The following is a 26,768-nucleotide window of genomic DNA, read 5'->3' on the forward strand; positions in this document are numbered from 1 at the left end:
CTTGGTCCGCTCTGGCCGTCCTGATTTCCGTCCGCGCCGCCATGGCGCTCCGCCATCGAGGCGGAATTGACTTTGCTGGCCACGCGGGGGTCGCCACCGTCTGCCGAGCGCAGCGTCCGAGTGCAGGCTCCTCGGTCCGCAGCCCCAACTGCGGCCTCTATCCGACGCCTGCGTAACGGACGTCCGCATGACCCTGCTTCCGCTGCGGCCTGCGGGGACACTACGCGAGGGACTGTGCCGGCCCTCCAACGTCGGGGAAACGATTTGGCGGAACTCCGGGGGCATCGTTCCGTCCCCACACTCCTTCGTTCTCCGCGTCCCCTCCTTTCGTCGGCTCCGATTACCACTGATGCTCCTTACGCGCTCGTCGACGTCGCCCTGCTTGACCGGCACGTAAAGGCCTTGGTTGACACTGGAGCGGCTGTCAATGTACTGCACAAATCGTTTGTTGCTAACGCGCCCCACCTGCTTCTGCCAGCCGCCAAACCCGGCTCTTAGCTTTTAACGGCACCCCTGTGGAGCAAGTCGGACGTGTCGTCGTCAACCTGACAGCACTCGGAAATACCATCTCCACCGAGTTTGTTGTCGCAGACAGCCCTATTTGGTCAGTGGTCCTCGGGTGCGGGTGGTGCCAGCAAGCCGGAGTCGTCCTTAATTTTACTAGAACCAAACCACGGGCGAGCCGAACTCTCTGTGGGCCGGGCTGGCTTAGCCGGGTTCCAGCCTCGGTGTCGCCCTGTGCAGTCCCTGGTGTCGGCGACCAAGCGTGCCTCAGCATCTCTGCGTGACCTCGCGACGAAGTGGCCGTGTCGAGTCAAGCCGTTCGACGTCACTACCGTGACTGTGGCGTCCGCCGTGACCCTGCCACCGGGTGCGGCAACGTGGGTGTATGCCAAGCTTACCAGTCCGGTCACAGCAGACGTGCTGTTCGAACCCATCCGGTGTTCAGCTCCAGCCCGTCAGATGACCTCCCCTCGAAGCCTTCTGCCTGTGCTCAAAGGAGAGGCCCACGTATTTATACTCAACATCAGCAGCGTACCTCTCGCGCTGACTCCCGGCACGCAATTGGGTACAGCTTCAGTTTTGGACCCCGGGTCACCAGTGGCGTCTCTGCAACCTGAAGCCCCGCCTCGCCACCCTCCAGCGCCGGCGATCCTATCATGGGAAGAATTTAACTTTGGACCCAGCCTGACCTGCGCGGAGCTCGCCTCTCTGAAGACCTTGCTGCTCGAGCATCGCAGTTGCCTTGCTCTCAGCGCCGGTGACCTCAGGTGCACTTCCTGGGCTCAACACCGGATCAACACCGAAAACCGCGGGCCCGTTCATCACCAACCTCGCCGTGTAGCGCCAGCCGAACGGAGAGTCATCCAGCAGCACGTGTGCGACATGCTTGACCAGGGAATCATTGCCCCTTCTTGTAGCCCTTGGTCCTCCCCTGTCGTCCTTGTGCGCAAGAAGGATGGAACACTCCGCTTCTGCGTTGACTATCGGAAGCTAAATGCTATTACTAATTGCGACGTGTACCCGCTGCCTCGCCTCGACGATGCGCTTGACCGCCTGAAGGGGGCCCGTTATTTTTCCACGCTAGATCTGCTCTCGGGCTACTGGCAGGTGCCTGTTCACCCCGATGATGCGGAAAAGACGGCTTTCGTGACTCCCGACGGCCTTTACCAGTTCAACCGTATGCCCTTCGGTCTCTCGAACGCTCCAGCCACCTTCCAGCGTCTCATGGACCGAGTCTTAGTCCATTTGAAGTGGACTATGGCGTTGGTCTACCTGGATGACGTAATTGTCTACGCGGCTACATTTGAAGAACACCAGAGACGCCTCAAACTCGTCCTCGAAGCCCTTACCTCTGCTGGGCTTCGCTTAAAACCAAAAAAATGTTTCTTCGGTTTCGCGGAGGTGACGTACTTGGGTCACGTTGTGAGCCGGCATGGCATCCGTCACGAACCTGAAAAGCTAAAAGCGCTTACAGCTTACGAAGCTCCCACCACCGCCAAGGAGCTCAAAAGTTTCCTTGGATTTGCTTCGTATTTCCGTCGTTTCATTCCGGACTTTGCCAAGCGCAGCGCTCCATTGACCGCCCTGCTGAAGAAGAATGCACCGTGGAGTTGGACGCAGGCCCAGCAGCTCGCGTTTCTTGACGTCAAGCACGCCCTCCTCGAGCCTCCTACATTGGCCCATTACGACGAATCGGCCCCCATCGTCCTCCACACGGATGCCAGCCAAGATGGGCTCGGCGCTGTCCTCCTGCAAGAAGACGAGTCTGGTGACCACAAAGTCCTAGCTTATGCCAGCCGCCAGCTTTCCGACGTTGAGCGCCGCCGCCACTCTTCCGAACTCGAGTGCCTCGCCGTTGTCTAGGCCGTCGAGAAGTTCCGTCCCTACCTGTACGGCCGTCACTTCACCATAGTCACGGACAATAGCGCTCTCACTTGGCTGCAGTCCGCCAAACATTTGAATGCCAAGATTGCACGCTGGTCCCTGCAACTTCAAGAGTACAATTTCACAATAGTGCATCGGCGCGGCTCTGCCCATCAAGATGCCGATTTCCTTTCTCGCCACCCTTGTTCCGTGACGGCTTTGACGGACCTGAGGACTGCACAAACGCAAGATCCCGCCATTGCTGCCATAATCCACTCCCTTGGCACCGCCGCCGGCGCAGGCCTCCGCCAACTACGCCGGGTCTGTCGAATGAAGGACGACCTCTTGTGTCATGTGAAGCGGCTCCGTGGTCGACCACCCGCCTGGTTGCCAGTTGTGCCGGCAACACTGCGGTCGCAAATCTTGCGCGGCTTACACGACGCTCCCACGGCTGGTCACCTTGGTCGCGGCAAGACCTACGCACGAGTGTCGGAGCGGTTTTGGTGGCCTAATATGTCCAGAGATGTCAAGGAACACGTGGCGTCCTGCCAGACATGCCAGTACAGAAAACCGTCCACAGGTGTAACCAAGCCACCCCCGCAGGCTTTTTCGCCACCAAGTTGACCTTTCGAGCTGGTTGGACTGGATCATTTGGGCCCGTTTCCGAAGACGCGTGCCGGCAACCGGTATGTTCTGGTTGCGATCGACTACTTCTCCAAGTGGGTCGAAGCACTGCCCGTTCCAGACACGTCGTCCGCTCATGCCGTCGCGTTTGTGAAACAGCATCTCGTTCTTCGGCACGGTGTTCCCCGGCGCCTCATCACGGACCGTGGGAGCTGCTTTATGTCCCATGAATTCGAGCGAGCCCTCCGCTCCTTCGGCATTGCGCATTCCACTACATCCGTCAATCATCCGCAGTGCAATGGCCTCGTGGAGCGTGTTAACCGTACCCTCACGGATATACTCGCATCCTACGTCGCTCCGTCCCACACAAACTGGGATCGTTTTGTTTCTGCTGCAACTTTTGCAGTCAACACTGCAGCGCAAGAAACAACGCATGTGACGCCGTTCTCAGTCGTCTATGGCAGAACGCCCTCCATCCCTCTCGACGCGCAGTTGGGCCTTCCCCATCCTACTGCGTCACCAACTGAATCTGCTCAACGACTTCATTCCGCCCGCCTCGACGCCCAGCGCAACCTCCTCACGGCTCACGCGCGTGTGCAAGCGGCCAACGCGGCAGCACCACCACATCCCCCCTTCCGGCCCGGTGACTTGGTCCTCGTTCGCCGCACCATCCGTGCGACTGGCCGTGCCGCAAAGCCCTTGCCCCGATACCGCGGCCCTTACCGTGTCGTTGCCCGACTCGGCCCCGTGACATACCGCCTCGAAGACCTGCCAGAGCATCGACCATGCGGTGTGCACCACATTTTCCCAGAGCATGTTTCAAACATGAAGCGATATGTCTCGGCGCCTGCGGTGACTCCGACTTAGCTACCGGGTCCTCATCAGTGCCGTCGTCGCCTGCTGGCTCCATGCCTTCCCCACGCAATGCAGTCCCATAAACGGATCGCCGCTCAATATGCATAAAACTCCCTGAAGTTAGCCTAACCGGTGTGGGACCTTCTTCGGCGACTGCAGACACCTTCGCCCAGCTCACACACTTCGAATTCAACGAAGAGTGTGACCGTTTCCTATCTGCGAGCCCACATTGCATCGCCCCAGGAAACCCTGCATCAAAGCACGGTCTGACTTCTCCGCCCCCCCCCCCCCCCCCCCCCCCCCCCCCCCCGGTGGAAAGGTGATACGGGAATAAAAGAAGAGGCGGAGAGCGAGCGCGAGCGGCGAGCGCGCGGCTCTAGCACGAGGGAGATAGAACGAGAAAGCTTGGCCGCCGCCGGTCGTGCTTCGCCGGCTCTCCTCCGTACTGCTGCTATATTTCTCTGGGCGGGCCCGTGGCCACCCCGTGGCATCCCACACCGTAACAATATTTTGGGTAAAGACAAAACACTAGTAAAATGATCATTCCGCTCATGTAACATTTTAGGCTGCATTTCTTCACTTAAAAGTGCCTGTTAAGTGCATTGCGCTCGTGTCATTGTCATAGCTGAATTGCATATTTTAGCACCCACGTCATGGCCTACAGGGAGCTGTCCCCTTATCATTTCCAACATCTCTGCCTATCGTTAACTTCTCTGCACGTACGGGATAATTTGATATTTATGGAAGTTGTTTCCACAAGAATTTTAATCGCCTTGTTCACATAAGATAATTTTGATTATATTTATGCAATGCAATACTAGGCATAAATTACATGTTATTACAATGTTATCAGCTAATGGGAGACAACTGCTACGTCTCGTTCACATTTATGCCTCGCTCGTCCCTCCTATTAGAATACCCTCCGTGAAACAGCGGTGGAGAAGAAGTAGAGATTTTCGGATCTTCCCTTTTATTTATCACAAGTGTTATTTTCCCGTAAAACGCTCTATACAAACATCCCGATGGCCTTGAAGATATCCTTTAACATTATTTTCGTGCTAAAAAAAACTTTCTGCTTTCCGAACTGATGGTGTGATCATGGTCAATTATCGAGTCAAATTTCCGATAACCAGCATTTTGCTTGGCTTAATAACGACTAAAGCTCCAAGGATTCAGCCGAGAATTATGCAGTACATAGTGTTTATACGTGCAGTTAATCAAATCTTGCTTTTGAGAGTTCATACCTTCTCCCTTCATATGAATTACCAAACTATACCTGCTCTATTTATGCCTGTAGTCAGCTCCAGATCTTGAGGCGTTGCGTCAGCATTAGGATAAGTTTCTGTAGCGCTCAACTTCCACCTTCTTTGAAGTCACCTCTATTTGCTGTATCAAGAACTGCTGTCCCTAGCGTTCGTATTGTTATATCTATTCCACTCCCGCTTTCGTTACCGCAGGATTATTTGTGTTTTGTCCCCACTACGATCTCTATCATGAGCGTTGTGATGGCTGCAGCGTGCACAAAAAACTTGTTGCACATTCTTGAATGCCTATATGCATTAACGGCACATCAAAGAACTAGACGTGATCACAGATGGCGATGATGTAATTTAAAGGCTGCGGGCCTAGCACGAGCGCTGGTGCCCGCGCCACTGCCCACTTCATCGCCTTCAAGTCCATCACAATATGGATGTAATGGTGCCTTACAAGCTGTAGAGTTAGCGAAAACTGTTAAGTGTTGCAGCCTCCAGCATGCATGTGGCCTTGAAAGGCAACTTCGGGCACTGGACAAGAAGCGCAACAGTAACGACCTGCTGTTAAATTTAGTGTTGAATTTCAGTGCACTCTTTTCAGAGCTGCCTGTTTGTGAGGTACTGTTTGCTGTTGGCTATGTGTTAGTCTACTTTCAACGTAACCTGCCTCTCAGTATTGCATTTATAAAGTTTCTATTAGTAGCGATCCTGAGTAGTGTGCTTCATGAATTATATTACACATTATTATAATATACAAAAATATATAATTTGGTTTTCGCATACGAAAAGTAACATCAACATGCTCGAAATGATTCGAGAAACAGCTCTGATTTTTCTTTACAATGATTACGAGCGTGCCGCTTCACCCACTGGACTTTTAGAACGTGCAGGAATTCTGGCTAGTCCAGAGAAACTACGGCCTAAGAGGTTTTTCATCTTCTACTGCACAGAAATTTTAAGCTAACATACTCAAATTTATAAACTTTATGTGCGCTTGTCAGATTCGAAACATCTACCCAAAAAGATGAGAATAATTTTGCTGCAACAATAAGTTTTTTTGTATTTTCTGCAATCTAACCGCAGATGGAACGTGCTTGGATATATTACTGCAGAGAAAAAATTCTGATAAATTTGTTCAGCTTTCCGAGAAGGAAGTCTAAGATTTTATTTAGCGTTGATGATATTGCGTTTTCGTGTGTCTTCCAAACTGCTCCATTTTGGCTCCAATAAGCAGTCAGGATTAGAACCGTAATTATGTGTCAATGTCTGCTTGTGCACTCATGAAAAACGCCTGTAGTGGCTGGCAGCTTGTTGAAAATAAATAAATACGAGTCGTTATGGATCGCGAGCATTCAACGTTCATTGAGCGGGATTGAAATTCTCCTTTATGCCGCTTCAAATCTCAGCACTTGCTCAGATACTAGAAAGAACCTGCGACGGAAACTGACGCGAAACCAGGACAGGGGTAATCTTGGAAGCCATCTTCTTTAGGTCAGTACATTACTGCGACCAGGTGTAAGACGCAGCCCAAACAAGGAGAAGCTGTTGGCAGTGTTATGAGTAGATTTTCGTTTATTTTTTGAAGAATTCTATGCAGCCACGATCTTGATGGCTCCATCCCTGAATGTGTGCCATCTTAATTTGCTAGCTGCTCAAGCATAAGCCTAAATCGCCATATTATACTTTAGTTAAGCGTCATACGGCGAATCAGGAAAGGCCGCTTTGTCAACGTTTTTGCAGATGTCTTCGTCGTGAAGGGTAATGCCATTGCCACAAATTTTCGCAAATTGTTCGATACATTCATCTGGTATTGAGTCCTTGGATTCTTTGGTAACCCACAGAGTACACTCTGAAAAAAAGAAGATTATAGCTAGATTACGCTCCAATATCTCTTGAAGTTTTTTTTTGGCAGGTAATGACACTTTGCACATCTTCTGAAAGTGTTTTGAAAGCGTTTGTATTGTTAGCATGGAACAGATGAGCGTTGGCGTTGTGTCATTGCATCTCAGAGAAAGGGCCAGTTAAGTGTAAAGTTTTGGTAGAGCCTAAAGATTCTCTCTCAGCTCGGCTGCTGGTGACCAATGCTTGAGCAGGTTAAGCGGATCTAGTCACGTGACGCTAGTTAAGCGGATCTCGTCACATTGCCAGGTTGCTACGTCAAGCCTACGGAAGTATAAATGAAGGTACTGGAAAGGAAATCATTGCCCTAAGCTTTGGTATGCTCCGCCTAAAAGTGAGCACTGGACTCTTCACGTTCTCGGATTAAACTGCTCTAATACCGTTTATTTTCTCTATAAATCTTGAAGGAATGCAACACCTTAGTTCGCCGAAGGATTTTTTTATTGTGCACTCCCTTGTTTGTTGCGGAATAAGTGACCGCCCCGATAGGAAATGTTTATTCGTCGGTTTCAGCCAGAACGAACGTGATAAAATAGCCGGGAAAAATATTGAACAATATATAAGTACTTGGTAAAGGAATTTTAGTATTTAAGGAATTTAAGCTGATTTAAGTATTTGATAAAGGAAAGGTTTTACCAATTCCTTACTTTCTCCGCATACCAATGAAATGTAGTTTCAGAATGAAACGATATAAGCACATTTTACATCTCGAAGGTATCGGCATCGAAATTATCCAAAGAAAAGATGTGGCTTTAAACAATCAATAATGTTTCATATGTATCTGGTACATTTACTTACGATCTCCAATGTGAGGCATATTTATTACCGTGCAGGTCTTGTGGTCAAAGTAATATGCATGACCGGTAAAAAAGTGGCCAGGTTCTGCAATGAGAAGAATGAAATGAACCGCTATTTTATAGGTTATGAAGTCTATGACCATGAACACTTGTATTCACTTTCCCCTGTGGAGAGTCAGCTCTGAAGCGATGCAGCTTCGTTGCAGCTGTGAATGGTTTGATCTCAAGCAGGCAATTATACGCAACACAAATTAATTTCCTCCTTAACATGTTCCGCCGCTACTGTAAAATGGTTCATTTTAAAGTTTTTTGAGCTAGAGCTGTATACAAAAGAAGAAATGTTAATCGCAGGAATTTCCTCATACTGGACCCTAAAACAATGTTAAATATGAAATGTTGTAACTGTTTCGCAGTTTTGATTTGTTAGCGTGGCGTATTCCTGGTGTTGTTAAGTACCATTATTTCAAGTTGGCAGCACAAGCTACAGTAGAACCATGATTCCGTTCTACAGGATCCATCATTGTTTAAATTCCTTCCACCATATTGTAACGCGAGCTCAGCATGCTTTAGGCTTTTGTTCCTGCAAGATTCTGGAGCTTAATTCCGCTAGCCAGGTACTATTATGGAAGTGACACTATTGGTGCTTGCAGCGTGCGATGTCACTTGAGAGTAATCTTTTTATCTTTCTACAATGTTAAAGTTGTGGTTTTACTGAATATGTGCTCAGAGAGCACATTAGGAAGTATTCATAGTGATAGCTAAAGACGACACTACTAAAACCAGCCTATAAACGCCGCTCGCAGATATTTTTTTTTTTTGCGAAAGCTTAAGCTACTCCTCAATGATTTACGTTGTGCTTTGTGAGGAACATATTTTTTCATTGTTGTGTTCAGAAACGGGTAGACCGCTGGTGTTTGTCGCTTTATTATTATAAGTCCGGCTACTTCCATATGTGAACAGAGACAGCATCCTGTGGGCGGCTATTTGCCATATCCTATGGCCGTGGTGTTTGTCCTGTCTCGGAGATTTTAAATTTTCGGCTGCCCATCTGACTCGTTGCGACACCGTTCAGAGCTTACCGTCTTTGAAATTTCACTGCTACCATTCTTATCACTGCGTATTTGCTCTCAGGATTGCATTTTTCTTTCCATGTCCATTTCTGTACGTCAGTTTATTTTGAGCAACTACAACTCGCGATTTTGCAAACGCCACTAGGGCCTTTCCTGTGTCTAATAGCAAAGTTATTCGTTTCAATACTATAGCATTAGGACGACCGTGATGGTGAAAAACGTGCGACAGTGTCGGTGTCGGCGCCTGCGCGGAGTCTCAACCTTCTCGGTCGTGTTTAGTAGTATTAGCATCTCTCCACCTGCCACCTCTAAAACGTCCCCCTCTCCCGCTGCCTATTTCTTCCTTCCCCTCTCCGCTTGTAGTGCAGATGAGGGAGATGAGTAATATCTCAGCAAAGACGAAAATGACGAAGAAATTATTTCGAACAAGAGTAGTCCTACCGGCAAAATACAAAGCCTCTCGAAGGACCATGATTGCAAAAAAAAGTGAAAAAAGCCGACGCGGTCTGGAAGACGTTGAAGTAACAAACGTTTGCTGATTGGTTTACTAGACGAAAAAAGCGCATAAGAAGGCGACCGTTGTCCAGTTACACCCCCTCAAGATACGTCCCAAATGGAACTTGCTTCGTTTGGGGGGTCAAGGTGGGCCTAGAATTCGGCTTGCGGCGCGATATGGTAATGCTTCAATTAGTAATTGCGTGCATACAATGGTTACCTATTCTTTAATTGTGGTTTTATTTCTATACCAAAACCCATAGGTTTTATTTGCCTACCAAATTCGTTACGCAACTGTCCCCGGATGTGTGCCCCTTGTTGTCATAGGGGAACGAATGTACACATATATAGCGGTCCCGTAATTGGTCAGTTTTCGTCCCGTTGTAGGATATATTTGTGGGGTGAAGGGGGAGGGATGGGAGGGCGCAACCAATTTTAATGGCCGCCATCTCAGATTCGAGGAACCGAAACTATGCCACCATTTCGTCACCTGACGTCATTATCGAAGAGTTCCACCCCTATCCACCATACTGCACCAATGCGTCATCATTGGCACGCGGAAGGTGGTTGTTTCAGCAATGCTATTGTAGATGGCGCTACAAGTCTTCATGCGATATGCTGTTTTCTAGTTGCTGCCACAGATGGCGCTGTGATCCCAGGTTGGTTAGCGCTGTGATCAGGCTGGCGCTGTGATCTCAGGGTAATATCGGACGGGCGTCGTTCGAGAGCAGAGAAGCTAGCAGTAAGATAGCATTTGAGCAGCTATTGAGAAAAATGGGGGAAAAGCAGTGGGCTAGGAAAGTTTTCAGGTACCTATGTATGGAATGTTAACACGAAATGAAGGAAGCGAACTAGAAAATTCACAAGCAAGTATCTGGACAGAGGTAGGGGGAAAATAAGCAATTATCGGTTAAGAAAATTAAGAAAAAGGTTAAAGAAGCAGGGAGGGCTCTGTGGAAAATACGGATGCTGACGAAATCGGCACTGGGAACATACAGGATCTTTAAGCCGGAAATTGCCAAAGAAAATATCTATGATAATTGTAGTTGTTGTTCAAGGCCAGGACGGGAGTTTTGCGAACTAAAACATATATAGAGTCAGGTACCACGAGATTGACCCGTTGTGCGTTGCGTGCGGAAAGGAGGAGGAAACGGCTGAACACTTGATACTTTTCTGTAAAGGGCTTCACCCTACAGTGGAAAGCAGCGGGGCTGATTTATCCAAGGCATTGGTGTTTAAGGACAGTGGAGGGAAAGTAGGTTTTAAGCGGGTAGAAGTAACCAAGCGAAGGTTATCTGATTGGTGGCTAAAATCAAGACAGGAGTAAAATTTCATAAGTCATGGCTGGCCCGATTTAAAGGGTTCAGCCTTATCCATCCATTCATTCTTCGGTAGCACACCCCGCGAAATCTTAAGAGCTAACGCTCTTAAAATGAGACTTGTAGAAGTTTCTCCAGCACACACCGCCCGGAAGAGCAACCCGAGTCTCACAAGCCCGAGAGTTGGCTGTTTCAAAAACAACCACCTGCTAGTGCAGCGGTGCACTTCTTACTCGCTACACCCCAGTGACAGTAGTGATATGAGGGCTCACGACGATCCAACGGTGCGACTCAGTTTGCGTAGTTCCATAGTTGGAATTAGAAGAGAATTAGAATTTTTAGCATACTGGGGGACAGAATGTTCTTGTTCTGCGAAATGTACTTAACAGAATCATAATTGGAAGAGACTGGTGAGTTAAAGATCGGTGCTTTTACATTTCCTCCGCATGAATACAATTTATCACCCCTAAAGGTTCTGTGTAAGTCGCACCGTGATCTGAAAGCATTTTTAACCCTTTTCCGGCAGCCTTTCATTTTGCCCGTTTAGGCGGTAACTGGAAAAGCGGGTTATGTATTCCACTTCATCGCTGTTTCTTTTTATTCCGATCTTTACTGTACTGCAGGCAAGGAAGCTGAATGATATCTCCCATTACTTGTATACGGGCAGATGTGCTGACCTCTGCTCGCTTCGGGCCGCTTTCTTTTAAAACCCTGGCCCCCGTATTCACAAACCAACCTTTACCTTCCCTTTCGAGGTCTTGACCTCTGCGGCTCCTTTGCGGGTTTCAGAAACCAACCATACCCTTAAACTGCACCTTTAGCCGCCCTTTCGGCCTCGGAAAGGGCGCGTTCACAAAGCTAGCCCCTGGCCTACCTTTAGCAGCTCCTTTCGTCAATCCAACATGGCAAACGAGTATGATCGACGAACGGTTTTCCGATTTATCAAGTTCACAGAGGTAATGTAAGAAATTGATCAGGTGCCCCGTCGTGCGAAGCCGGCACGGCGAGTGCTGAGGGATCGCCAGTACCCGATGGAGCTGTTCGACGTCGAGCTTCTCGCGATTTACCGCTTTTCGAAGCCTGCCGTGCTGGAACTCTTTTCTGTGATGCCACTGCACCGCTTCCCTAACGGACGAGGTTGCCCCGTGCCGCCTCCGCGGCGACTGCTTATCGCCCTTCGCTTTTACAGTGCGGGAACCTTCCGAGTTGTCACCTGCTACCCTGTCGATGTATCCTTGTCAGTGGTATCGTCTGTATCCGCCGTCATCGCAGAAACAGTTTCCCGCAGTGGTCAATTTCCTAAGGCCGAAGATATGCACAAACTAAGGCAGGAGATACATGTGCGAAAGCTTCATCGGCGCGCCGCATTGGTCGCCGCTTGCGGACTGCCGCCCCACTGCAAGCAGGGACACACCGAGCGGCAAGCATCAATGCGCAGCTCGAGTCCAACTCCGCCCACGGCCGGTGTCACGCTTTGAAGTTCACACCAGAAAATACAAAAGAGCGATGTTATCAGAAAGACCGCCCGCTATCCTCGAGCAGCGAGAAAGCAGGTCTGAGCAAGCTTTCGGCTACTGCACCGCCCGCGGGTGCGCCGCGCGACTAACTGCGCCCGACTTCCCTGGTCGTCGCTAGGCCTATAGCCTGTTTCGCATCGATGCAGCAGCGGACAGCGCTTCGGAAGACGCCTGCGCTATAATAAATGGCGCACTGTTGATATCACTTTGCTGCCAATAAAAGCATCATCTCAAAATAAACTAAAAATATGGTCGATTTGCGCGACGCGTTGGGCACCGCAGCTGGCGGACGCCGACGAGCCGGACCGCAACGGCGGGCCAACGGAAGCTGCGAGGCGATTCTCGCAAGAAATTTGCTCGTATCACAGTTGTAACTTTTACCAGCAATTCAGTATTGGCCAGTACTCCACAAAAATGATATATTTTTGACATTTTTGTAAACCAAGTTTTATTAATTACGTCAAGAACAATCTTCAGCACATTTTTATGACGCCGGAGCACGGGACACAGGTTGGCCGGCCGGCCTGCTGGCTTGGTGCATTTAGAAGAACTTTTTGTTGGGCTAGATGGTGCATACTGTAACAAAAGAAACTGTAGCGCGACCAAGACGAACACAAGACAGAGGCACACAGGACTTGCGCTAAACTTCATCTGGCTTGGTGTACTTAACGTTCACACCAGAAAAAGCAAAACAGCCATGCTATCAGAAAGTCTGTCTCCTATATTCGAGCAATGACAGTCTTCACAAGAGCCCAGCTTTCCGCAGCGACGCCGCCTGCGGGAGCGTCGGGCGACGGACTACACTGCTCCCTGGCTGCCCTGTTCGTTACTAAGCCTAGCTGGTTCCGCATCGATGCCGCAGCCGAGGGCGCTTCGGAATTGGCCAGCGCTATAATAAAAATACTACTCTCGTCACCCCTTCACTGCGAACCCGTCCCATAATAAAATAAAGATATGCCAGATTTTCGTGACGCCTTATGCAGTGGACCTTGTAGAATTAAGCCAAGGCCGAGCCGCACAAGGCAGCAGCAGAAAAGCGGCTATGGGTTGAAATTTCCTTGTATCACAGTTCTCACTTCTACCAGCATCTCTGCATTGGCCAACAATCCTCAGAAAAGGTACATCTCTGACGTTCAGCGCGAAACAACAAACGCGCAAAAGCAGAACATGCCACGATCGAGGCACACGAAAATAAACAAACACCGACGCCGACTCAACAAAGCTTCTTGTAGAGACGGCTGCCTACCATTGTGGCTAGACTAAGAGGAAACATGCTAAAAATTTGAGTCAGGCTAGTTAATTTCGTCTACTGAATGATTATGACAGCTCCTGTGTATGTTTAACTGCTTTCTATAGTATACAAAACAAGTTATCAATACATTCACTGATGCGGCAAGCATTAATAATTCTTTAGCCTTGCTACCGCACCCCTTACTTCTGTGGGTAAGGGCGCTTGGCTTTTCCCTTACCTTTCACTTTCAGTAACCTTTCTGAAAGTCACCCTTCGCGTTAAAGTAAGGTAAAGGTAAGGCCAGTTTGGTGAATAAAGGGGTGAGACTGAAAGGACCTATCTATCTAATCGTTCTTGTGATCTTAAGGTACGCCGACCATTCGAAGTTGACCTCGAACGTAAAACGAGACGCGAAAACAAAGAGACACAATTGGGACGTTTTTAAAAATAACGCTTTTGCTCACGCTAAGCATAAAAAGGCACATGAAAAGATATTTTTCAACACAAAGGAAAACTAGTTTGTCCAAAAATTAGAGGCCTGAATGAAAGAATGAAAAACCTAGCTTCTAAGACCAGCTACCGCGAATATCGGGAGAGTACTCAACGAGCCGCTAGACTTCAGAAAATAAAGCCAGATCGAAGAAAAACTGCTCTTTTGTGAAATGCAGCTTTTTTTAGCGTGACTGCCGTAAATTACAGGATCAGAATGTTCTGGGACATCTCAGCGCAGATTATGTGTGCTAATGCTAGAGGATAAATTTTGGTTTTACCGCTTCCCGAGCCAATAGACTGATATTACACACCACAATATTATGTGTAATCATGACTGCGTTGAACTGCTCAGATACGCAGAGACAAGTTAAGCCTCACATGAAGAAAAAAATACTAGCGCAGGTTCGCATTGATTGACGTCACGAAGGGTGTGACGTCAATCCCGGGCCCGCGAATGCTCATCGCGTGCTCTACTCGCCGTTGCTCATCCCGCGCAATGCTCTTCCTGGATACCACCTGCCCCCTGCCATGGTTTGGGGATGCCACATAAATGAACCTCGTCTGGTGACGTCGTACCCCGTCTGCTGGGCCTTGTGAGGCCCAGTTTACTCTTCTTGAGCTGTTACCGTGCACCATCTGCGCCCTGCCGCGCTTGGAAGGAGCTGCCTTTAGAGAGTGAATATGTCCTGGTGATGTAAGTGCCGGCCTGTGAAGTGAGGTCCTTCAAGCTAATAGGATTTTTTGTGGTGACGACTCATTGCCGGTTTGCTGATGTCACATTCCTTTAGCCAATGAAATTTTTCAGCTCTCGTTAAGTCACTGTTGACGTCACTACCCTCAAGCCAATCCGGATGCCCAAGAGCCGGACTGCATCGAGGCTTCTTTTTTTATTACATATTAAAGATATTAAAGGAGCTTGCAGCTAAAGACAAGAGCTGCCTGACCCAGAAAACAACCTTGACAAGCCTCAGCAATAAAACATCCAAGAAGAGAGCCGCGATTCCAATTCGATAGGGAAGGTTCCCGTTAAGCTGAAAACGGGGCGACGTCATCGTCATCGTAGGTAGCGGCGGCAGAAACGAAAATCCAGAGAAGCAACCTAGGTTGGGAGCCTGGTGGCCTACCAAAGTGACAGGTGTGTCCGCTGGACCACGCGACCATGTGATGTCATCCCATCCTGCCAAAGATATTGTGGACAAACTGCCCGGCGTGGGAGGTCGCGATTGGTTGGCACAGGAACAGCAGCCTTGGTATCAGAAGCCTCACCTGTGGCAACACCTGATATTGGAGGGCAGCGTTGCATCGCTCACCCGCTGCACCGCTGCACCACAAATGGCATAAAGTCTCTGTTTTCTATGAAAGTAATGTAGATAATTACCAATACCGAATATATCAGCAAGCACCCATTAACGGCGACCCGTCATGCTCTTACAAGGCTGAGCTTAAGTGTCTCGTCCAGTTGTTTCTCGTACGTTTAATGGGGTGCATAAATTAGAAAATGCGCGCCTATAAAGACCGAAGCTCTAACAAACGCTTGTTATTAAGATTGGAGGCGATGATGCTGTGAAAGTAAAAAATGTTCCAATGGCAGCGCGTGTCATTTAAAACGAATAGCGGTGGCGTAACCCTCGGTTAAACCGTGCAAGGAAGTGGATTGTATTAGCTTTCAGTGCTGAAGAAAGGGCGCTTCCAGACAGCGCGGCGACCAAAAATATCTTGAGGGGCTCCCGTTACCCAGAAACCACCACACCAAGAAAACCCATAAAGAGGCGCTATTAAAACTGCAGTTAACCGGTGACCAAGTGCGCGCCGAACGGGCTATAAAGGTGTATTAATGCGTGCTTGTGTGTTTACTGGGCAAAGCGGCTAGGTTGAAAGCAGAAGCTTGGACTGCTCGATATGGACAGCCCTTTAAAAATCGAAACACGTGAAAGCGGAGGGTGTTCTACCAATGGGAGTGCTTTCACAATTTTGAATGCCAGTCATACGGTATGCCTCGCTAGCCAGCCCGGTCACGTGCTGTTTGTAGCCTGCCCAATCGGATCGTGCCGCCTTTGGCGCTCCAGCTTTGTAGGAAATTGTAGACGGTGACGGCGATCAAATATCATCAGCCGTGAAAGTCTGAAGGAAATAAGTAATGTAACGTTCCTCAAGAGCCAAGAAAGAAGAAGACGGGACAAGCGCTGACTAGCAACTGAAAGTTCATTCAAAAGAAACTCGTAAAATACACTCTCTTTACAACCAAGATTGTGCGTGAGCAGTACCAACAGCACTGATAAGCTGACAACTTCACTCATTTGGATCTAGATACAGTAGTTCACAGTCATGAACGAGGACCCATGGAGTGTTTACGCATGTGTCGTGGTTTTTGTGGACATGAAATCCTTCGCTGATTTCTCTAGTTAGTTTTTCTTTGTGATTGCACAAGATCTTGGTATTGTTAAAAAGTATAGTACATGGTTTCTCATTAGGCCTCGAGGCGTTACGACGACATTCTTTGTAGTGCAGGGCTAAGCTTGGGGAAGGGGCCGCTTCCTAAGAAGTGCTGTGCTCACGTGAACGTATTGTATCTAGATCTCTATGAGTGAAGTTGTCAGCTTATCAGTGCTGTTGGTACAGCTCATGCGTGCTCTTGGTTGTAAAGAGAGCATATTTGACGTGTTCCTTTTAATAAACCTTCAGTTTATAGTCAGAGCTTGTCCGTCTTCTTTCTTGTCCCTGTTCCTGCACTGTTTTTGTTCAAGTATGTACCAACTCGCTCAACTCGCCGTGTTACTGATGTCCCTTAATAGGATTGTTTTCAAGAAGAGCCACGGCGAAGCGCACAAAACTATGCTCCACAGGCTTGAAAGTGTCGTGGTGGAGTCAGCATACGTGCATAGAGGACTGTTCTCAGGAAAAGAAAAACCGTATTGCCTTTGGTTGTAGTTAAGCAAAAAGAACATGCTTAGAGTTCGGACACAATTAACGGCATCTCCGTGATGAACAGGTTGATTAAATGTGCCCTGTACGGTATTCATTCATTGCAGCCTCAGCGCTATGTAATTTCCCTTGGGTTTTTTGCACATGAAAGGGGCTTGAGGACAGTTGTGCACTATTTGATTTTGCAGCAGTCTACTAGTCTTTCCAAAGTAGTGTACCTCTTTATCTGCAGGGTAAAACCACTTTCACTGATTACCATTAGCGCTGAGGTCTTTTACAGACAGCTGTCAAGGACATCAGGCAGTCTCTGTAGCCTGATTTGGCCATGACGGTATTATCAGGCTGTCAGTGATGCGGCCAACCCCCTATCCTTTGAAGCATCGCAGTCTCATCTCCCAAACTCACACGGCCGACCGCTGTGAAATAACACTCTCTTGCAATCCTCTCCCTTCCGATAAACGACTATCACTTATCAGTTCTTCACAATAACTGCATTGCTGGCGCCTGATTTCCTCGCTTGTTTGAGCGGGGACAGCAATAATTTAATAGCAGCGCGATTTTTTTTCTAAGAAAATGTTGCCGTCATTTTTGTTACGAAACTTCCTGTTTGATTTAGAAAGGTCACGGGGTCTTGTGACGCCATTACAAACTGCCCGCCATGGCAGATGGCGGCCAAACTAAAGAATGATGTAGTGAGGTAGAATGATCGTGCGACGTGGTTACAGCTCAGCAAACATGACACGTGGCAACCTGCCCATCCGCTTGTGAGCGAAATGCCCCTTGGCACACGGCGGTAAAATTAATTCAAATAAATTAAATACCATTTGCCACCTGCTAACCGTGGCGCAGAATATGCTCCTTACGGAAGCTCGGGAAGAGCATCCTTTGTTTCACAAGACCCACCGGTGGCTGTGTTCGCAATAACTGCCAGACGGGGCAGTGGCGCACACCTTAAAGGGGCTCAGAAATGGGCTCTAATAAAGTCGCAGTATGGCTGGGATGTTAAAGCACGCCTTTTCACGAATACTGTCCAGGAACAAATTTTCTAATGCGCTTTGTAGAAACTAAGTTATCTGCAGTCAAGATATGAATTTCAGCGTCTTTGCGCTTTTCTCTCTCCTCTCGTCACTTTTTCCACTCTGGAAGGTCAGCGCTCCTCCGCCGGCTGCACGTCCGGGGGAGAGCTTCCTGGCCCGCCGGAGATACGTGGCTAATTGGCCGCGGCCTTGGTAGCTGCCTGACGTCGTAAAGAATCTAACCAGTAACCACCTCCCAACATGTACACGTAGATGTGAGCGACGGAGGAGGGTGCGAGAGGGAAAAAGTCTCCGGGAAGGGCTGGTCAACTGTCACGCATGATTGTGGGTCCTCTGCGGCGTGTAGAAGTGTATTATTTGGCTCAGGTTTTCAAGACAACACAATGCAGTCATTAAGCGAGTTGATGTGCTTTCCTCGGAAGGTAATTCATAACCCCTTTAACAGCTGCACCACCCTGATATTAATGGTATGGGGACTCCCAGCTATCTGTGAGTCTGTTTGAAAGGGTCTTGACGTAATTAGCACCAATAGATCAAGAATGGCCCAATCATAGGGCGCAGTGAAATTTGAAAGTCCGACGACCCGCAAAATTTGTAAGTTGCCTACTGAGCCGGAGTACCCGGGTGCGAAACCGACCACGGCGGCAGTGTTTCGATGGAGGTTAAACGCTAAAGGCATCTGTGTGCTGTGGGATGTCAGTGCACGTTAAAGATCCCCAGGTGATCGAAATTATTCCAGAGATCTTCACTGCGGTATATCTTTCTTTTTTATTCTTTCGCTCCATTCTTTATCCCTTCTCTTGCCGCGCTGTTGTGGTGTCCACGGAGATTGTGAGACAGTTACTGCGTAATTTTCTTTCATCAATAATAATAATAATAATAATAATAATAATAATAATAATAATAATAATAATAATAATAATAATAATAATTGGTTTTGGGGGAAAGGAAATGGCGCAGTATCTGTCTCATTTATCTTTGGACACCTGAACCGCGCCGTAAGGGAAGGGATAAGGGAGGGAGTGAAAGAAGAAAGGAAGAAAGGGGTGCCGTAGTGGAGGGCTCCGGAATAATTTCGACCACCTGGGGATCTTTAACGCGCACTGACATCGCACAGCACACGGGCGCCTTAGCGTTTTTCCTCCATAAAAACGCAGCAGCCGCGGTCGGGTTCGAACCTGTGAACTCCGGATCAGTAGTCGAGCGCCCTAACCACTGAGCCACCGCGGTGGGGCTCTTTCTTCAAAACCAATTTCCATTTTTGGCCCATCTCCAAAATTTTCAAATGACCCCCAAAATATTGGGAGTAGACCCATCATAGAAATGAATAAAGGTGGATTATGTTGAGTTGGCCGATTGAGATTCATTAGTGGGTCGGATTAATGTAATTTCATTTGTTAATATCTAAGGGAATTGCGACCGGTTTCAGCCGGACTTTTGGCGGTAAATGCTCAAGAATAGAAAGTCATTGCAGACGACATAGCAGGCGACCAAATGCTACCGCATTTGCTTCTTTGAGATTGTGGTTATGAAGACCTCCATGCTTTTACCTATCATTGTTAGTCACAGCGTTTTGTAATCCGAATTCACACGTTTCCAAATTTATCTCGAGCCTTTTTGTTAACCTGAGAGTTTCTGCTGCATATTTTGAATAAAAACAAAACACTAGTAAAATATTCATTCCGCTCATGTGACATTTTAGGCTACATATCTTAACTTAAAAGTGCCTGTTAAGTGCATTGCACTCGTGTCATTGTCATAGCTGAATTGCATATTTTAGCACCCACGCCATGGCCTACAGGGAGCTGTCCCCTTATCACTTCCAACATCCCTGCCTATCGTTAACTGCTCCACACGTACGGGATAATTTGATATTTATGCAAGTTGTTTCCACAAGAACTTTAATCGCCTTGTTCACTTAAGATAATTTTGATTATATTTATGCAATGCAATACTAGGCATGAATTACATGTTATTACATTCTTATCAGCAAATGGGAGACAACTGCTACGTCTCGTTCACATTTATGCCTCGCTCGTCCCTCCTATTAGAATACCCTCAGTGAAACAGCGGTGGAGAAGAAGTAGAGATTTTCGGATCTTCCCTTTTATTTATCACAATTGTTATTTTCCCGTAAAACGCTCTATACAAACATTCCGATGGCCTTACAGATATCCTTTAACATTATTTTTGTGCTAAAAAAAACTTTCTGCTTTCCGAACTGATGGTGTGATCATGGTCAATTATCGAGTCAAATTTCCGAGAAGTAGCATTCTGCTTGGCTTAATAACGACTAAAGCTCCAACGATTCAGCCGAGAATTATAAAGTACATAGTGTTTATACTTGCAGTTAATCAAATCTTGCTTCTGAATGTTCATACGTTCCCTCCTTCATATGAATTGCAAAATTACAGCTGCCCTAGTTATGCCTGTAGTCAGGTCCAGATCTTGAGGCACTGCGTCAGCATTAGGATAACTTTCTGTAGCGCTCAACTTCCACCTTCTTTGAAGCCAACTCTATTTGCTGTATCCCGAACTGCCGTCCCTACCGTTCATATTGCTTGTTATATCTATTCCACTTCCCCTTTCGTTATCGCAGGAATATTTGCGTTTTGTCCCCACTACGACCTCTATCATGAGCGTTGTGATGGCTGCGGCGTGCTCAAAAAACTTTTTGCACATTCTTAAAGGCCTATATGCTTTAAAAAACCTGGGAAAGTGGGTGGGGAGTAAGAGACAAATCTTAATTTTCTGATACGAACTCACCAAAAGCGGTAACAACAAAGAATAAACGAAAGCACAAATTTGTTACGACAACCATTATTGCGAAATCGCAAATTCATTTTCTCGCATGTTAGTTTTGCCTATGCCAATATGAGGATAGCTGCATACGTCACAGGCTGCTTAATACTTTCCTCCTTATACCTTCTCCCGGCGAATCAGGTGCGCTGTTTCATGTGCTTATTGTATATAATTCGTGTTGGAGTGATATTTCTAAAGAAATCGGCACGCGAAGGCAATGTAATTTGAAGCGAAGTTAAACGATGGTCCGTTAATGCCCTTAAGACATTTTCGAGCCTTTTGAAATTAAAAATCCCAGTGCGCAGGCTAGGCTGTTATGGTGAACTGTGCAAAATAATACACATAGGTGCAGACTGAAAAGTGGCTGAAATTCAATCATAGCACTTTGGTGTATTCATTTGGCAAATTCTATGCCCTCAACTGACCACTACCACCGAATGCTTGGCTGTGTAGGCACAGTGATACTGCACTTAATTGTTCCGTCTTTCTGAATTATGGGTGAATTGTGAGCGACGTGTCGTTGTTTGCTATTTTCTCGCACTCCTATTTGTTGTCTCATTTAATTCGGGACAAAAAGCGTATATTGTGCTCCCTCGGTGTGTTCGATTTCGGCCTCTGCGTAGTGAGGCTTTTCAGAAGATTATGAATTAATCGCTGTGTACCCCTCTTCCCATGTCAAACATCACGAAGTGCTACAGTCTTGCATAGAGCTGCATTTTTGTTTCCGTGCTCCCTCATTCCAATATTGCAATCGCCTTTACCGCTTAACGAGATGAACCTAAGGGGATGTCTCGAGACGACAGAGGGGCAACAAGGGAAATGAAGAGTCGCAGTTAATACGCCAGGAAGTAAAAAAAAACAAAAAAAACATGGCGTGGAGGGTTAGATATATATAATAACCCATGACTTTCTCTGAACGCGGGGAACAATATGTAATTCACTTTGCTCAGGCTTGTCCCCCACTGTATGTGACAGACAAAACGGGAGACGGAGCGGCCTAAGAAATCGTGTCGAAATTTCTTGATTCAGCGTGTGTTAATGCTGTTATTTTTCGAAACAGCTGCCCGCTCTTTCGAGAGAAAATTCGTGACAGCCGCGCGCGTACAGAAAATGTTTGATCAAAGGGTTGTCTACGGCCTTTCAGAAGCAACGGAGTGAATTAGGAGAGAAGTTCGCAAGATGGCTCGCAGCGAATCAGATGGGTGGCTCACATAACCAATATTGCGGAGAAACGTTCGCCTAGCGTTTGTACAAGACGGAAATAAATGCAGAGCAACGGGGAAGGCTTCTGTATGACAGGCTGATAGTTAACATAATGATTGAGGCGTTGATGCTTTGCTTCAAACTGTAACCGCCGCCGCGTTTCTGGGAAAGCACGAGGGACTGAACCGAAACATTTGAGTGGTTGCAACCATTGCCAATTTCCGCTTAGACAAAACTCATGAAGAAATTCTTCTGCGAGAGGGAGTAGCATGCACTGGTATGCACGAAATGGTATGTCCGAATGTAGCAAATTTTTGGAGTGGCACTCGTCCGCGCAAAAGTTTGGGCATTTTTGTTTGAAACTCAGTGCCTTAAAGGCATTCCCACGGGTCAATGCAATCTTTGTCCCTTGAAATATCTTGTGATCAGTACTTTCTGTGGGCGTTTTAAATATTTATGTCGTGTACTACGGCGCTGTAACGTCGGTACACAAATATTCGCGACACCAGTGCTTAGTTCGTTATGTGTTTTTGACGATACCGCTAGGAAATGCAAGGGTTAATGATAAGAACATCATCTAGTGCAGGCAGCAATGAGTGAATGTGGCCTAACAAATCTGTGGAGTGTATCTTACAGCAAAATTTACTTACTTATGCTTGTGGTAATATTAAAGGTGTCAGGTGTGTCTCCAGCAGAAAGGTAAACTGGAAAGTGGATTCTGCAAAACAAAGCATGAGAAATATTTACTATTTCAGCCACTTGTGATGCTGTTCAAGTAAAACGCTGTTTTAATCTTGTCAAGTCGGTGATATGCTACATATTTCTCATAAACATGCATCGAAAGGGAGTGGCAGCGAGTTATTTTCAGCTTCAAATCATTTTAAACACGGTTTAAAACTTCCAACACTGCTCCGCCGATAAAAAAACCAGTCGCGGTTATTTATGACAAACCTGTTCCGAAATTACTTGCTATACATAGTAATTATTTCATATGTACCGAAAGAGCCTAAAATAAAATTCAAAATATAGGTACAAAAACTGCATTAGTGGCAGTTTCCGAGCATAAATTTGGAATGCACCTACATTAAACAATTGCATGACAACGTTTGCTGCAGAAAATAAAGCAGCCCATGGAGAAAGAGTTCAAAATTTATACAGATGGTCTCTGTTCGCGGTCGTACTTCACCAGAGGAGCGTTTGAAAGTAACAACTTGGGATCCAAAAAAATATTTGCAGTTCTTCTAGAGTTTGAGCGGCAGCAAGTCAAGACTAGGAGGCACCATAAAATTGATTTCTTTGTAGTTGTGACAACAATTCATTCTATGCTTTTGTGATGACCCCCACAATGCGCAGGTCCACACGGGACGGAGAGGCAAAGAGACACCGTATGACTCAGTTTAAACAAACAGATATATTCAATAATTATACATGATTAAGATTCAGAGGCTGGGGCGTCCGAGCTTACGTGCCGACGACTTCATGGGGGTGATGGAGTGGCTCCGGAGTTGGGCTCGAGCGGTTGCTGGCAGAAGCTGCACGCCGTCGGGCTTCGGCGCTGAAGGCCCTCTTGGCGAACGATGTCGTCCTGAGCGTCCTCCTTCCGTACTGCTTGTCGATTTTTATATCCTCTTCTCCACACTCCCTAGGGTGAGGACGCCCACGCCGGAGGGGAAGGAGGGGGGCTAGGGCTTTCACTTGGGCGCACAAACATACCACCGAACTTATGGTCTCGCCCCCCTCACGTGTTGAGTCCGAGGGAAAGAAGGTTGTCTTCGAGGTAGCGCATAGCGTCGGCTCTGGTAAGGCGCGCTCTGGCCCGCTGACAGTTCCCGCGGGTCACCGGCCTCCGCTCTCCATCCATCAACTGACACTCGCTCCTCAAGGTAAGGCGCGCTCTGGACCGCTGACAGTTCCCGCGGGTCACCGGCCGGGAAAGTGGTCCCTTGTCCTGGGATGTGCTCGGGAGGCCTCTCCTGGAACCGCCACGGCAATTGGGGAGGATAAAGCCCGTTTCCCCGCGCCGGCGGCGGCGGGTCCGGTTGGGTCCGGTTGGGCTTAAACCCCTTCGTTCTGGTCGTCACTCTCAAAGAGCATGGCTGGGTAATTGATGATGCCGCTGTCATCTGGGTCTCCGTCTAGGCCGCGCCGTCGAACGCGGAACCTCGTAGCACACACAAGGAAAGTCACACTCCACAAGGAACGTCACACTTTCATTGCTTAAAGCGGAGCTGAAACGGTTTTCTAATTGCATGAAACGCTGTGTTTGGGAAAAAGGGACTTTGAAAATCATGTGTGTAATTTTTTTCTTGATTGTGTTGGCAAAATGAGCCGCGATCGGTTGTTAAAAACCCGCCGCCGACACGTCCTCTTCGCTTCCGGAAGCGCTGAATGGGGGGACGGAACTGGCGGAAGCGACGCCATTCACGGGTAGTCTGCTGACCGTCCTGCTTTGCTGTTTTTGGGCCCGCGCTTTGGTGGACAACGGATCCATAATTTGCAAAACGCAGTTCTCAAGCCAGCTGAAGCAACGCGCTATGCAGCAACACAGTCGGTGCTGGCCGGAGATCCCCGTAGATGACGTCACGATGATCCCGGTTATTGGTGGCGTTCGCTCTGCGCCCTGAGACGCTGGTGCCCGTTTTCTTCCAAAAAACAGCGTCATGCGTTTATTTCCGCCCTTTTCGAATGCGATATTCTTTTTCAGTGGACTAAAAACTATAAAATGCCGCATGGAACTCAGTCTTTTCGAAAAGTGCTTCAGCTTCCCTTTAAAATAGCCGGAGATAATCTTGCACATTTCAGGGTCAAACTTAATCTCCATCTCATTTTGTTTTTTATTGCGAAAGCAATACTGCTCGAGGTTTCCGCTCTTGGCCGTCGTCCCGGAGAATCCACCATTGACCTTTCGCGTGACCTATGTGTGACGTCATAGCAGCTGTGTAGAAACGGGACCCCAACTCGGCTCGTCGCGATCGTCCCAGCGAATCCTCCATGCTGCAGCTGCGCGCCACTGCCGCGAGGGGCGCTCGCTGTACGTAACGGCATGCCAGCTGTGGAGAAGCGCCCCCCCCCCCCCCCACTCGGCTCGTCGCGATCGTCCCAGCGAATCCTCCACGCGCCGCTGCCGTGGGGGAGGCGCTCGCTCTACGTGAAGTCATGCCAGCTGTGGAAGAGCGGCCCCCCAACACGGCTCGTCGCAGTCGTCCCAGCGAATCCTCCACGGTATGTAGGACGATGTGTATAAGGTGAAGCTGCAACGATGTGCTGCAGCTAATAAGCGGCGGTGTGCGCAAGAAACGGATGAAGAGCGGGAACAGCGTTTAGCTAAACGGCGTGCATATTGTAGTCATTACGGAGAGCGCGAAAGAGACGCAACAACGACAGAACGAAGCGAGCAAGAGACAACGCGCTCAAGAGACGCCAGAAGAACGCGCCGCAAGACTCGAGAAGCGTCGTAACGCAGATGCGGCTAGAAGAAATGAACCTCCCTTAGTGACTCTTCAACTGCGGAAGAATTCTCGAGAGCGTCGGAATGAGACGCTGCGTAGACGACGTGCCGAGGAAACGAAGCTTTCGCAATTTGGATTGGGTTAACCAGAGCTAAACCACAGACAATTTTTTAAGATCGCTATTGATTTCGCTACTCCTAGGTATGTTTTCGTAAAGCCAGGACGCAGGTGGCCACCAAGAAATTTTCACGATATTCATCTTCAAGGTTCTCTTATTCAAGGAGCTTTTCAAATCGCGTATTTTTCAGTTTTCCTGGACGGACACTGTCCACGGCCGCCGCATATTGTATGGCTATGCGGAGGTTATCTTTTGTTTTTCTTCATACTGTACAAAACATGGAGGGTTGAGGCAGCAGCTCTCCTTCGCAAAGAAACACAGGGGATGCGCGTTTGTTGAAATCCTTATTCAAGAAACAAAAGTGGCGTGTAACTGTGAACGACGAACACCTCTTCCAGATTGTGAATGAAGGGATAAGCAGAGAGTGGATGATTTAGAAAGAAATTGCTGGTACTTTATCTCTGCTAACCACAAAATATTGTGTGAAAGTAGGCTTTTGCAGGTGGACGACAACGCCGTGTACCTGAAAACGGGATTGAAAGCGCGCTTCCTTTCCTTCCATGACCTGAGCACAGATGGAAGTTGATGAGGATGACGATGTGGAATGGACGGAGGGAGAGCGTGTTGCAGTTTAACGCGAGGCGCGATCGGCTGCGGCGATGAGATAGTGGTGTCGTGCAGTGTCCACCGAAGCTGATCTTTTCGCGGCGCCGCAGAAAACCCTTCCGCTGCAAAATTTATTTTATTAACGCAAAAGCATTATATGGTTATATCGCGCCCGCGCAATGTGTCCACAGCGTTTGTCCACAACATGATGTCGTTTAGTGCAGGTAGATGTGCAAGATTTTCCTTGTGTTAGACGGTGCGTGAGTAGGCCTTGAAATCGGAGAAGTATGGTTGAGGAATTGCAATTGGTCAATTAATAAAATTGAATCAATGAAAATAAACGCTGTGTTTGAATCAGGTTTTGAGTGACTGATGCGATGAAAAATGATTGAAATTTGGAAGAAGGAATGCTGAGTATGAAAATAAAACCCGGAGGAAAAATAGGAGAGGGAAAAGCTTTCCTATTTTCTCCCTGAACAGGCTCAGGTGCAATCCAGTAATTTTTTGTCTAGGTTGGCCAAGGTAACCCTCGTTCAAATCACGTTTACTTCTAGCCAATTCACGCATCACGTGACTAACTTCAGAGGCTTCAGCACGCAACGGCATTTTCCAGGTTATGAGACCAATATCATTTTGCACAAAAAGACAGGAAGGTCAAGGTACACTTAACCTATAATGAAACACTGCCAGCAAGACCAACTGGAGCTTATCA

The 26,768-nt window shown here is 47.8% G+C and overlaps 1 protein-coding gene across 1 annotated transcript in view; it reads right to left on the reverse strand.

Annotated features, from left to right (window-relative positions):
- Window positions 1–6,634: 6,634 nt before the first annotated feature.
- LOC144097368 (uncharacterized) overlaps window positions 6,635–26,768 on the reverse strand; it is a 29,050-nt gene continuing 8,916 nt past the window's right edge. Inside the window, exons 3-5 of the mRNA XM_077630105.1 lie at window positions 22,534–22,601; window positions 7,797–7,880; window positions 6,635–6,948 (exon numbers count right to left, since the gene is read on the reverse strand). Coding sequence (XP_077486231.1) covers window positions 6,788–6,948; window positions 7,797–7,880; window positions 22,534–22,601 — 313 coding nt within the window. The 3' untranslated portion in view covers window positions 6,635–6,787. The remainder of the gene's footprint in view (window positions 6,949–7,796; window positions 7,881–22,533; window positions 22,602–26,768) is intronic.

This window comes from Amblyomma americanum, chromosome 7, assembly GCF_052857255.1.
Source record: "Amblyomma americanum isolate KBUSLIRL-KWMA chromosome 7, ASM5285725v1, whole genome shotgun sequence".
NCBI classification, from domain to species: Eukaryota; Metazoa; Arthropoda; class Arachnida; order Ixodida; family Ixodidae; genus Amblyomma; species Amblyomma americanum.